Below are 12144 nucleotides of genomic sequence, written 5' to 3' on the forward strand. Positions count from 1 at the left end.
CTACCATCCTCAGACCTCCATTTATCCCCCATCCCTGCCAGCCTCAGACCTCCATTTATCCCCCATCCCTACCAGCCTCAGACCTCCATTTATCCCCCATCCCTACCAGCCTCAACCTCCATTTATCCCCCATCCCTACCAGCCTCAGACCTCCATTTATCCCCCATCCCTGCCAGCCTCAGACCTCCATGTTCCCCCATCCCTGCCAACCTCAGACCTCCATTTATCCCCCATCCCTGCCAGCCTCAGACCTCCATTTTATCCCCCATCCCTGCCAGCGTCAGATCCCCTTACACTTTACACACTTTCATGTGTGTGTGTGTGTCGTGAAACAACCCACCAGAAGCGAACACACATGCCATCTATAAAACAGGCTATTCTTTGGCTAGACATGTTAAACAGAGACAGAGGACCAAATCTGTTCTCCTCAGTCAAACTGTGAGGAAGACAAGAGAGAGTGTTAGATGGAAGAGACAGACTGTAGACAAACAGCCACACAGCAGTGGACCATTGCATGTGTTGAAGTATGTCTTGTCTACTGGATTCAGTATATATTTAGTTTTCAATGGATATGGTAACTGTCAGCAACGCAGTAGCTCTATAGGGAGGAAGAGGAGGAGGGGGAAGAGGAGGAGGAGGGGGAAGAGGATGAGGAGGGGGAAGAGGATGAGAAGGGGGAAGAGGAGGAGAAGGGGAGGATGAGGAGGGGGAAGAGGAGGGGATAGTTGCATAAGGTACATGATTCTTCCATGATTTTCTAATACAGAAATTGAACCTAGAGATTTTGATCTCTATGTGGTTGAACACTTTTTAAGACAGAGAAAAGAGAACATGTTTCACATGGCTTGTTTTACTGTGACTGACACAGTTGTTTGTGTTTTGACAGAGATATTTTATTGAGCCTAAATGAAGATTGAAAAAACATTATCACTTCACACACATACTTAGAAGGATTGTGAATTTAGAGCCGACTAGCTTTGAAACACTTACATATTGGAAACACTTACAAATGGGAAACACTTACATATTGGAAACACTTACAAATGGGAAACACTAACATATTGGAAACACTTACATATTGGAAACACTTACATATTGGAAACACTTACATATTGGAAACACTTACATATTGGAAACACTAACAAATTGGAAACACTTACATATTGGAAACACTTACATATTGGAAACACTTACATATTGGAAACACTTACAAATTGGAAACACTTACATATTGGAAACACTTACAAATTGGAAACACTTACATATTGGAAACACTTACATATTGGAAACACTTACATATTGGAAACACTAACAAATTGGAAACACTTACATATTGGAAACACTTACATATTGGAAACACTTACATATTGGAAACACATACATATTGGAAACACTAACAAATTGGAAACACGTACATATTGGAAACACTAACAAATTGGAAACACTTACATATTGGAAACACTTACATATTGGAAACACTAACAAATTGGAAACACTAACAAATTGGAAACACTTACATATTGGAAACACTTACATATTGGAAACACTAACAAATTGGAAACACTTACATATTGGGCCACTGACTTGTGTCAGCATAAGCTTTATAAAGAACTAATGAATGCTAACACACACACTCTCTCTCTCTCTCTCTCTCTCTCTCTCTCTCTCTCTCTCTCTCTCTCTCTCTCTCTCTCGTCATTCACTGATAACACTGTACAAGAGATAACCTGTTGGCAGAAGTGAGTGCATTGAAACTACTTTCAAATCGTTGTGCAACAGAAAGCAAAACAAGTGTGTTACTGATTAGGGAGGGGATAGAGTGGAGAGTTACTGATGAGGGAGTGGGAGAGAGTGGAGAGTTACTGTTGAGGGAGGGGGGAGAGAGTGGAGAGTTACTGTTGAGAGAGGGGAGAGTTTCTGTTGAGGGAGGGGGGAGAGAGTGGAGAGTTACTGTTGATGGAGGGGGGAGAGAGTGGAGAGTTACTGTTGAGAGAGGGGAGAGTTTCTGTTGAGGGAGGGGAAGAGTTACTGATGTGGGAGGGGAGAGAGTGGAGAGTTACTGTTGAGAGAGGGGAGAGTTACTGATTAGGAGGGGATAGAGTGGAGAGTTACTGTTGAGGGAGGGGAGAGAGTGGAGAGTTACTGTTGAGAGAGGGAGAGTTACTGATTAGGGAGGGGATGGGGAGAGTTACTGTTGAGGGAGCGGGGAGAGAGTAGAGAGTTACTGTTGAGGGAGGGGGAGAGTTTCTGTTGAGGGAGGGGAGAGTTACCGATGAGGGAGGGGAGAGTTACTGATGAGGGAGGGGAAGAGTTACTGATGAGGGAGGGGAGAGTTACTGATGAGGGAGGGGAGAGTTACTGATGAGGGAGGGGAGGGGGAGAGAGTGGAAAGTTACTGTTGAGAGAGTGGAGAGTTACTGATGAGGGAGGGGGAGAGTTACTGATGAGGGAGGGTGAGAGTTACTGTTGAGGGAGGGGGAGGGGGGGGGGAGAGTGGAGAGTTACTGTTGAGGGAGGGGAGGGGGAGAGAGGGAGCGTTTCTGTTGAGGGAGGGGGAGAGTTACTGTTGAGGGAGGGGGAGAGTTACTGTTGAGGGAGGGGAGAGTTACTGATGAGGGAGGGGAGGGGGAGAGAGTGGAAAGTTACTGTTGAGGGAGGGGGAGAGAGTGGAGAGTTACTGTTGAGGGAGGGGGAGAGAGTGGAGAGTTACTGATGAGGGAGTGGGGAGAGGGGAGAGTTACTGATGAGGGAGTGGGAGAGGGGACAGTTACTGTTGAGGGAGGGGGAGAGAGTGGAGAGTTACTGATGAGGGAGTGGGGAGAGGGGAGAGTTACTGTTGAGGGAGGGGAGAGAGGGGAGAGTTACTGTTGAGGGAGGGGGAGAGAGTGGAGAGTTACTGTTGAGAGAGGGAGAGTTACTGTTGAAGGAGGGGGAGAGAGGGGAGAGTTACTGTTGAGAGAGGGGAGAGTTACTGTTGAGAGAGGGGAGAGTTTCTGTTGAGGGAGGGGGAGAGTTACCGATGAGGGAGGGGAGGGGGAGAGGGGAGAGTTACTGATGAGGGAGGGGGAAAGTTACTGATGAGGGAGGGGGAGAGTTACTGATGAGGGAGGGGGAGAGTTACTGTTGAGGGAGGGGGAGAGTTACTGATGAGGGAGGGGAGAGTTACTGATGAGGGAGGGGAGAGTTACTGTTGAGGGAGGGGGAGAGTTACTGATGAGGTAGGGGGAGAGTTACTGTTGAGGGAGGGGAGAGTTACTGATGAGGGAGGGGGAGAGAGTGGAAAGTTACTGTTGAGGGAGGGGGAGAGAGTGGAGAGTTACTGATGAGGGAGGGGGAGAGAGGGGAGAGTTACTGTTGAGGGAGGGGGAGAGGGGAGAGTTACTGTTGAGGGAGGGGGAGAGAGGGGAGAGTTACTGTTGAGGGAGGGGGAGAGGGGAGAGTTACTGTTGAGAGAGGGGAGAGTTTCTGTTGAGGGAGGGGGAGAGTTACCGATGAGGGAGGGGGAGGGGGAGAGGGGAGAGTTACTGATGAGGGCGGGGGAGAGAGGGGAGAGTTACTGTTGAGGGAGGGGGAGAGGGGAGAGTTACTGTTGAGAGAGGGGAGAGTTTCTGTTGAGGGAGGGGGAGAGTTACCGATGAGGGAGGGGGAGGGGGAGAGGGGAGAGTTACTGATGAGGGAGGGGGAGAGTTACTGATGAGGGAGGGGGAGAGTTACTGATGAGGGAGGGGAGAGTTACTGTTGAGGGAGGGGGAGAGTTACTGATGAGGGAGGGGGAGAGTTACTGATGAGGGAGGGGAGAGTTACTGATGAGGGAGGGGAGAGTTACTGATGAGGGAGGGGAGAGTTACTGTTGAGGGAGGGGAGAGTTACTGATGAGGGAGGGGAGAGAGTGGAAAGTTACTGTTGAGGGAGGGGGAGAGAGTGGAGAGTTACTGATGAGGGAGGGGGAGAGTTACTGATGAGGGAGGGGGAGAGAGTGGAGAGGGAGGGGAGAGTTACTGTTGAGGGAGGGGGAGAGTTACTGATGAGGGAGGGGGAGAGTTACTGATGAGGGAGGGGGATGGGGGAGAGTTACTGTTGAGGGAGGGGGATGGGGGAGAGTTACTGTTGAGGGAGGGGGAGAGTTACTGTTGCTTTCTCCTCATATTTCCTCTAGTCCAGCTCTGTGTTCATCCAGCTCTATGGTCATCCAGCTCTATGGTCATCCAGCTCTATGGTCATCCAGCTCTGTGTTCATCCAGCTCTGTGGTCATCCAGCTCTGTGTTCATCCAGCTCTATGGTCATCCAGCTCTGTGTTCATCCAGCTCTATGGTCCTCCAGCTCTATGGTCATCCAGCTCTATAGTCATTGTTTAGCTAGCGTATTTATCCCGCTCTAGTTCTGCACCAAAAATATGTGTCTGCAGCTGTGTGTCTGCTGCTGCCCTTTGCCTTAGTTAAACTTCCATTCGTCTATCTGGAGAGATGAGAAATCCCAGTCGTTGACTTAGAGAGTTTATCATACCTGTTATGTGACCTTTGCCCCCTCCCTCCATCTCCCGTTTTCCCTCTCCCTCCCTCCAGACTCATACTCGGCTGCAGGCAGCGAGGGTAGCATCTCCACCTCCGTGGCGTCCCTGCCTCCGACCCTGACGGTTTCCTGTAGCTCCGCCCCCAGCTCCCCAGGCTCGCGACGTTCCGTAAGCACCTTGAAGAAGTGGCTGACCAATCCAGTCCGCAAGCTCAGCGCTGGTGCCGTCAACATCTCAGCCAGCTCCAAGGGGGAGCGGCAGGTCAGGAAGTTGGATGGGGGAAGCAAATCCCCTCCTCCTATTCCCCCTTCTAGGCACAGTCATGACCTGGGACTGGGCCTGGGAGGGCTGGGGCTTGGCAGACCCATAGGATCAGAGGACCACCTCACCACTATACTACCCATCACACACAAAGAGATGGTGAGTGGAGAGGCATTGCTAAGCACCAGTTTTACCTTTGTAAAGGTAGGTGTGTCCAAACTTTTGACTGGTACTGTACATACTTGTATGTAATGTAGGTGTTTGTATCCCTAGTGTCTCTTTGTGTGTGATGGGTAGTATAGTGGTGAGGTGGTCCTCTGATCCTATGGGTCTGCCAAGCCCCAGCCCTCCCAGGCCCAGGGATACAAACACCTACATTACATACAAGTATGTACAGTACCAGTCAAAAGTTTGGACACACCTACTCATTAAAGGGTTTTTCTTTAGAATAATAGTGAAGACATCAAAACTATGAAATAACACATATGGAGTAACCAAAAAAACACAGAGTGAAGGAAAAGCAGCCAACAAGTGCTCAGCTAATGTGGGAACTCCTTCAAGACTGTTGGAAAAGCATTCCAGGTGAAGCTGGTTAAGAGAATGTCAACAGTGTGCAAAGCTGTCATCAAGGCAAAGGGTGACTACTTTGAAGAATCTCAAATATCAAATATATTTAGACTTTTTTGGTTACTACATGATTCCATATGTGTTATTTCATCGTTTTCATTTCTTCACTATTAGTCTACAATGTAGAAAATAGTACAAATAAAGAAAAACCCTTGAATGAGTAGGTGTGTCCAAACTACTGACTGGTACTGTACATACAGGTTACATACAGTGAGGACTAGCTACTCTACATTGGGACTATTGGGACTATGGGTACTGACAGATTTGAAATGGAGCTCTTAAGTCAACTCCTCAGTATAATGTGTAGAAATCCCATAATATCTGTATCACAAGATAGGCCTATCAACAATAGGCTGATTGTCAAAGTGGTTGACAAAGTCATCCGCAGAGAGGGAGAGGTGGAGGATTAAGGAGGGAGGATAAGGTGGAAAATAGTTTCCTAGGGTTAGAGGCAGAAGCTTGAAATTTAGTGATAGAAAGTGGCTTTAGCAGCAGATACAGAGGAAGAGAAGGTAGAGAGGAGGGGGTGAAAGGATGATAGGTCCTCTGGAAGATTTGTTTTCCTCCATTTCCGCTCAGCTGCCGCAGCCCTGTTCTGTAAGATTGTAATGAGAGGGCCGAGCAGGCCGGCAGGAAAGGGGACAGTACGAGTCATAGGATGCAGAAAGGGAGGAGAGTAGGGTCGAAGAGGCAGAATCAGGAGACAGGAGGGAGAAGGATTTAGCAGAAGGCAGAGATGATAGGATAGAAGAGGAGAGAGAGAGTGAAGATTGTGATGACACATGACCATCTGGGTAGGCGCTGAGTGGTTAGGGTTGGAGGACAGGAGACAGAAAAGGAAACAACAACAAAAAGTAGTGATCAGAGACCTGGGGGGGTAGTGAGATTAGTAGGAGAACAGTCTCTAGTAAAGATGAGGTCAACTGTATTGTCTGACTTGTGATTTGGAGGGGATAGGGAAAGGGTTATGTTAAAAGAGACAGGGAGGGGAAAAAGAGAGTTGGAAAGAAATTAATCGAAGGCAGATGTCTCGAGGTGGAAGTCACCAAGTACGAAGAGCGGTGAGCCATCGTCAGGAAATGATCTCATTAAGGTGTCAAGCTCATTGAGGAAATCTCCAAGGCCACTTGGTGGGTGAAAGATGGAAAAAAATTAAGCTTAAGCTTTTTTGACAGCATGGAATTCACATGAGAAGATGGACTGGTGAGAAAATCTCCAGTTAGGAGAAATGAGTAGACGTGCCTCCACCGCGACGTCAAGGGATGCGCAGCATATTGCTCAGATGAACTAGGTGTTCTGGACTGCAGATCGGCAAGAATTCCACATAGGGGTTTTGCGCGCAAGGTACACTAAATTAGAAGGATTGCAACCAAGGAGTGGGGAGCATCTGTAAAGCAAACAGGTATGGAGAGGAGAGAGGAGAGGAGCAAACAGGTATGGAGAGGAGAGAGGAGAGGAGCAAACAGGTATGGAGAGGAGAGAGGAGAGGAGCAAACAGGTATGGAGAGGAGAGAGGAGAGGAGCAAACAGGTATGGAGAGGAGAGAGGAGAGGAGCAAACAGGTATGGAGAGGAGAGAGGAGAGGAGCAAACAGGTATGGAAAACACACACATAACTGCCAAAGCTACAAAAGAGCAAAATGAGATCATCTGAAATTAACTAAGCAATATATTCAAGTCAAATCAAATCAAATCCAATTTTATTTGTCACATACACATGGTTAGCAGATGTTAATGCGAGTGTAGCGAAATGCTTGTGCTTCTAATTCCGACAATGCAGTAATAACCAACAAGTAATCTAGCTAACAATTCCAAAACTACTACCTTATAGACACAAGTGTAAGGGGGATAAAGAATATGTACATAAAGATATATATATATATATATGAGTGAGTGATGGTACAGAGCGGCATAGGCAAGATACAGTAGATGGTATTGAGTGCAGTATATACATATGAGATGAGTATGTAAACAAAGTGGCATAGTTAAAGTGGCTAGTGATACATGTATTACATAAAGATGCAGTAGATGATATAGAGTACAGTATATACATATACATATGAGATGAATAATGTAGGGTATGTAAACATTATATTAGGTAGCATTGTTTAAAGTGGCTAGTGATATATTTTACATCATTTCCCATCAATTCCCATTATTAAAGTGGCTGGAGTTGAGTCAGTGTGTTGGCAGCAGCCACTCAATGTTAGTGGTGGCTGTTTAACAGTCTGATGGCGTTGAGATAGAAGCTGTTTTTCAGTCTCTCGGTCCTAGATTTGATGCACCTGTACTGACCTCGCCTTCTGGATGATAGCGGGGTGAACAGGCAGTGGCTCGGGTGGTTGTTGTCCTTGATGATCTTTATGGCCTTCCTGTGACATCGGGTGGTGTAGGTGTCCTGGAGGGCAGGTAGTTTGCCCCCTGTGATGCGTTGTGCAGACCTCACTACCCTCTGGAGAGCCTTACGGTTGTGGGCGGAGCAGTTGCCGTACCAGGCGGTGATACAGCCCGACAGGATGCTCTCGATTGTGCATCTGTAGAAGTTTGTGAGTGCTTTTGGTGACAAGCCAAATTTCTTCAGCCTCCTGAGGTTGAAGAGGCGCTGCTGCGCCTTCTTCACGATGCTGTCTGTGTGGGTGGACCAATTCAGTTTGTCTGTGATGTGTACGCCGAGGAACTTAAAACTTACTACCCTCTCCACTACTGTTCCATCAATGTGGATAGGGGGGGTGTTCCCTCTGCTGTTTCCTGAAGTCCACAATCATCTCCTTAGTTTTGTTGACGTTGAGTGTGAGGTTATTTTCCTGACACCACACTCCGAGGGCCCTCACCTCCTCCCTGTAGGCCGTCTCGTCGTTGTTGGTAATCAAGCCTACCACTGTTGTGTCGCCCGCAAACTTGATGATTGAGTTGGAGGCATGCGTGGCCACGCAGTCGTGGGTGAACAGGGAGTACAGGAGAGGGCTCAGAACGCACCCTTGTGGGGCCCCAGTGTTGAGGATCAGCGGGGTGGAAATGTTGTTGCCTACCCTCACCACCTGGGGGGCGGCCCGTCAGGAAGTCCAGTACCCAGTTGCACAGGGCGGGGTCGAGACCCAGGGTCTCGAGCTTGATGACGAGCTTGGAGGGCACTATGGTGTTAAATGCCGAGCTGTAGTCGATGAACAGCATTCTCACATAGGTATTCCTCTTGTCCAGATGGGTTAGGGCAGTGTGCAGTGTGGTTTAGATTGCATCGTCTGTGGACCTATTTGGGCGGTAAGCAAATTGGAGTGGGTCTAGGGTGTCAGGTAGGGTGGAGGTGATATGGTCCTTGACTAGTCTCTCAAAGCACTTCATGATGACGGAAGTGAGTGCTACGGGGCGGTAGTCGTTTAGCTCAGTTACCTTAGCTTTCTTGGGAACAGGAACAATGGTGGCCCTCTTGAAGCATGTAGGAACAACAGACTGGGATAGGGATTGATTGAATATGTCCGTAAACACACCAGCCAGCTGGTCTGCGCATGCTCTGAGGGTGCGGCTGGGGATGCCGTCTGGGCCTGCAGCCTTGCGAGGGTTGACACGTTTAAATGTTTTCCTCACGTCGGCTGCAGTGAAGGAGAGTCCGCATGTTTTAGTTGCAGGCCGTGTCAGTGGCACTGTATTGTCCTCAAAGCGGGCAAAAAAGTTATTTAGTCTGCCTGGGAGCAAGACATCCTGGTCCGTGACTGGGCTGGTTTTCTTTTTGTAATCCGTGATTGACTGTAGACCCTGCCACATACCTCTTGTGTCTGAGCCGTTGAATTGCGACTCTACTTTGTCTCTATACTGACGCTTAGCTTGTTTGATTGCCTTGAGGAGGGAATAGTTACACTGTTTGTATTCGGTCATGTTTCCGGTCACCTTGCCCTGATTAAAAGCAGTGGTTCGGGCTTTCAGTTTCACACGAATGCTGCCATCAATCCACGGTTTCTGGTTTGGAAATGTTTTAATCGTTGCTATGGGAACGACATCTTCAACGCACGTTCTAATGAACTCGCAGAACTGAGAGTGGTGTGGATCCTTCCTCTGTTTCTTGGCAGAACAACTCGGCAGAACTGTCTTAGTTTTGGCGACGGTCTTAGTTAAAGAGATTACTGTTCTTGAGCAAATATCTACATATAAGATCGAGATCAACTACCTTTTCTGTGTAAATATCTACCAACAGCTTGCCCAACCGCAGCCCATTGACAGTACAGTACCTCACCAATGAATACCAACGCAGTTGACTGCTACATGATTTACCCGTAGTTTACCCACATGATGTACATGTGGTGGATAGGCACAGTGTGATTACAGTCGCGATGCTAGTTAGTTATAATGATAACAGCCCTGGAGATGGTGATTCCGCTATCTTACTCCTGGGGATGTTTCTGACAGTCACAGTGTTGCAAGGATTTAATGTGCTGTTGATGTTTATGTTGTTGTGTTATGTTGAGTAATGATGTTCTCCCTCTGTGTGTGTGTGTGTGTGTGTGTGTGTGTGTGTGTGTGTGTGTGTGTGTGTGTGTGTGTGTGTGTGTGTGTGTGTGTGTGTGTGTGTGTTGTAGGAGTGCATGTATAGGTTGGCCAGTCCTGAGGAGCTTTCCTCAGCAACCCTAAACTCTCCCAGCTACTTGTCTGACTCACTACAGGGCTGTATTGCACTTGCCTACACACAGGTGAGTCAAACCACAGACACACATACAGCCCTCGCACACACACACACTGAAACGAACAAACAAATACACACACACACACACAAATCTGTCCCAACACACAGCCCTGTGTAACAAAGGTGGTTCAGTAAACCATGTTTGCATGTTGACAAACCTTGCCTGAAACCTGACAACTGGTGTTAGGCCCTTGAGCAAATGCCTAGGTCTAAGAGGCTAAACTAGGTAGATACAGACATACAATCTTATTGACATGGTCACAGATTACACAGTCAACTTATCCAACCATAAAAAAACACAATCAATCGGACTAATGAACTGATGAACTGATGAAACACTCTATTGATAATCTATAGAAGGCTTTAGCTGTTGCTGCTCAGTGTATATGGGGACAGGGGAGAGTCTAATGATTTCCTCTGAGGAAAAACAGACCGGTAGGTGACATGGGTACAACACAAGGCTTCGTTTCCATGGCGCCTGAGACAGACCTGGGTATGAAACATCTCAGGGTCCATTCTATCCGGAATCCTTGGGACGTCCCTACCCCCCATTGAAGTTGACTTTTTAAATAGTAAAGGTAGGCTAAAAGTGATTCACTTTTAGGTAAGGGTTGTTGTTATGGTTAAGGTAAGGGTAGGGGTTAAGGTTAGGGTTTAGAGTATGGACGTCCGAAGTATCCCAGATCACCGCCACCGCTGCTGGGCTTGGCTGATCAAACATAGTTTCTCGGGCCTCAGATACACATGCAGACACACACACCTAGATGAACTCAAGATCCTCTCAGAGTTCATCAATAGGAGGCAGTCCAGTGGGGAAGGTTTGTCAAGACTTCTTCCCAAACGGCACCCTATCTCCTACATAGTGCACTACTACAGGGAATAGGGTGTCATTTGGGACACAGACTAGTCAGGGTTGATAGATGCATTATGTGTGATAGATGCATTAACATACTACAAAGAAAATCCCTACAGATAAAAATAAAATGGCACTGAGAGGAGAAATGTCATGGAAGATGACTACTGTTCCAGGAAATGAGTCCAAACAATGGCTTTGCTCTTTCATTTACACATCAAACAATTGGAATTGTGTGAACGGCAACAGCAAATGGTATAGATGGCATTTGGAACAGAGAACAGGGTTGTAAGGGGGCCTGGATAGTGAACACTATGACAAAACATATCAGAGAGCCAGCGCTCATTCCTACTGGACTCTTACCAGGGTCAGTGTTGATAAAAGGGTTTGAAACCGAGTGGAACAAGGGAGCTATATCTGAACTTTTCCAATAACAACACAGATTTCCAAATGTTTTGTTACAGTGTGCCCTACTGAACATGACCCAGGGAGGGGGTCATTCCCCCTGCAGTTCATTATAGCAGCCAGTCATAAGGCTCTGATGGCAGGATTACACACAGTCAGAGACAGATGGGAGAGAAGGGAAGGAGATCACTGGTTCAGTCTGTACTGCCAGAAGAGGGAAGAGAGGAAAGAGAGGGAGAGAGAAAAATAGGTATTAAAGTATGTAGGTCAGTCATCTCAGGGTCTCTCTCTCCCTCTATCACTGTCATTCTCCAACTCTCTCTTTCTCTCTCTCCTTCCTCCCCTCCTTTGACAGATTTACTGTTTCTCTTTCAGGAAAGGAAGAGAAAAAGTTAAGACTTCTCAGAACACCCCCTCTACTTCTCTCTCTCACACACACAGACAGACAGACAGACAGACAGACAGACAGACAGACAGACAGACAGACAGACAGACAGACAGACAGACAGACAGACAGACAGACAGACAGACAGACAGACAGACAGACACCACACACACAAACCCTACCTACACCTCAATAAGGCATAAACAACAGGAGCACCATGCTCTCAGCTTTTATTAAAACTCTTACAGATTTAAAGTTGGCTTCTGTGTAGAAAAACAAAACAAGCACAATAGAGGAGTGAAGGGGGGGCGTAGAAAGAGAGCTGTGTGTGTGTGTATCTTTCCTGTGGGGTTCTACCAGATACAGAGAACATCTGGTAGTGATCCATGTCAAGCAGTCAGGGAGACCTGTCAGCCAGGGTAGAGCTCTGC

At 47.4% G+C, this 12144-nt stretch overlaps 1 protein-coding gene across 2 annotated transcripts in view; it reads left to right on the forward strand.

Moving 5' to 3' along the window:
- Nucleotides 1-12144, forward strand: part of LOC115118051 (rho guanine nucleotide exchange factor 25-like) — a 101986-nt gene that overhangs the window by 57430 nt on the left and 32412 nt on the right. For both annotated transcript variants that reach the window (XM_065020858.1, XM_065020859.1), the window contains exons 2-3: nt 4564-4931; nt 9967-10077. In XM_065020858.1, coding sequence (XP_064876930.1) covers nt 4564-4931; nt 9967-10077 — 479 coding nt within the window. The remainder of the gene's footprint in view (nt 1-4563; nt 4932-9966; nt 10078-12144) is intronic.

This window comes from Oncorhynchus nerka, linkage group LG7, assembly GCF_034236695.1.
Source record: "Oncorhynchus nerka isolate Pitt River linkage group LG7, Oner_Uvic_2.0, whole genome shotgun sequence".
NCBI classification, from domain to species: Eukaryota; Metazoa; Chordata; class Actinopteri; order Salmoniformes; family Salmonidae; genus Oncorhynchus; species Oncorhynchus nerka.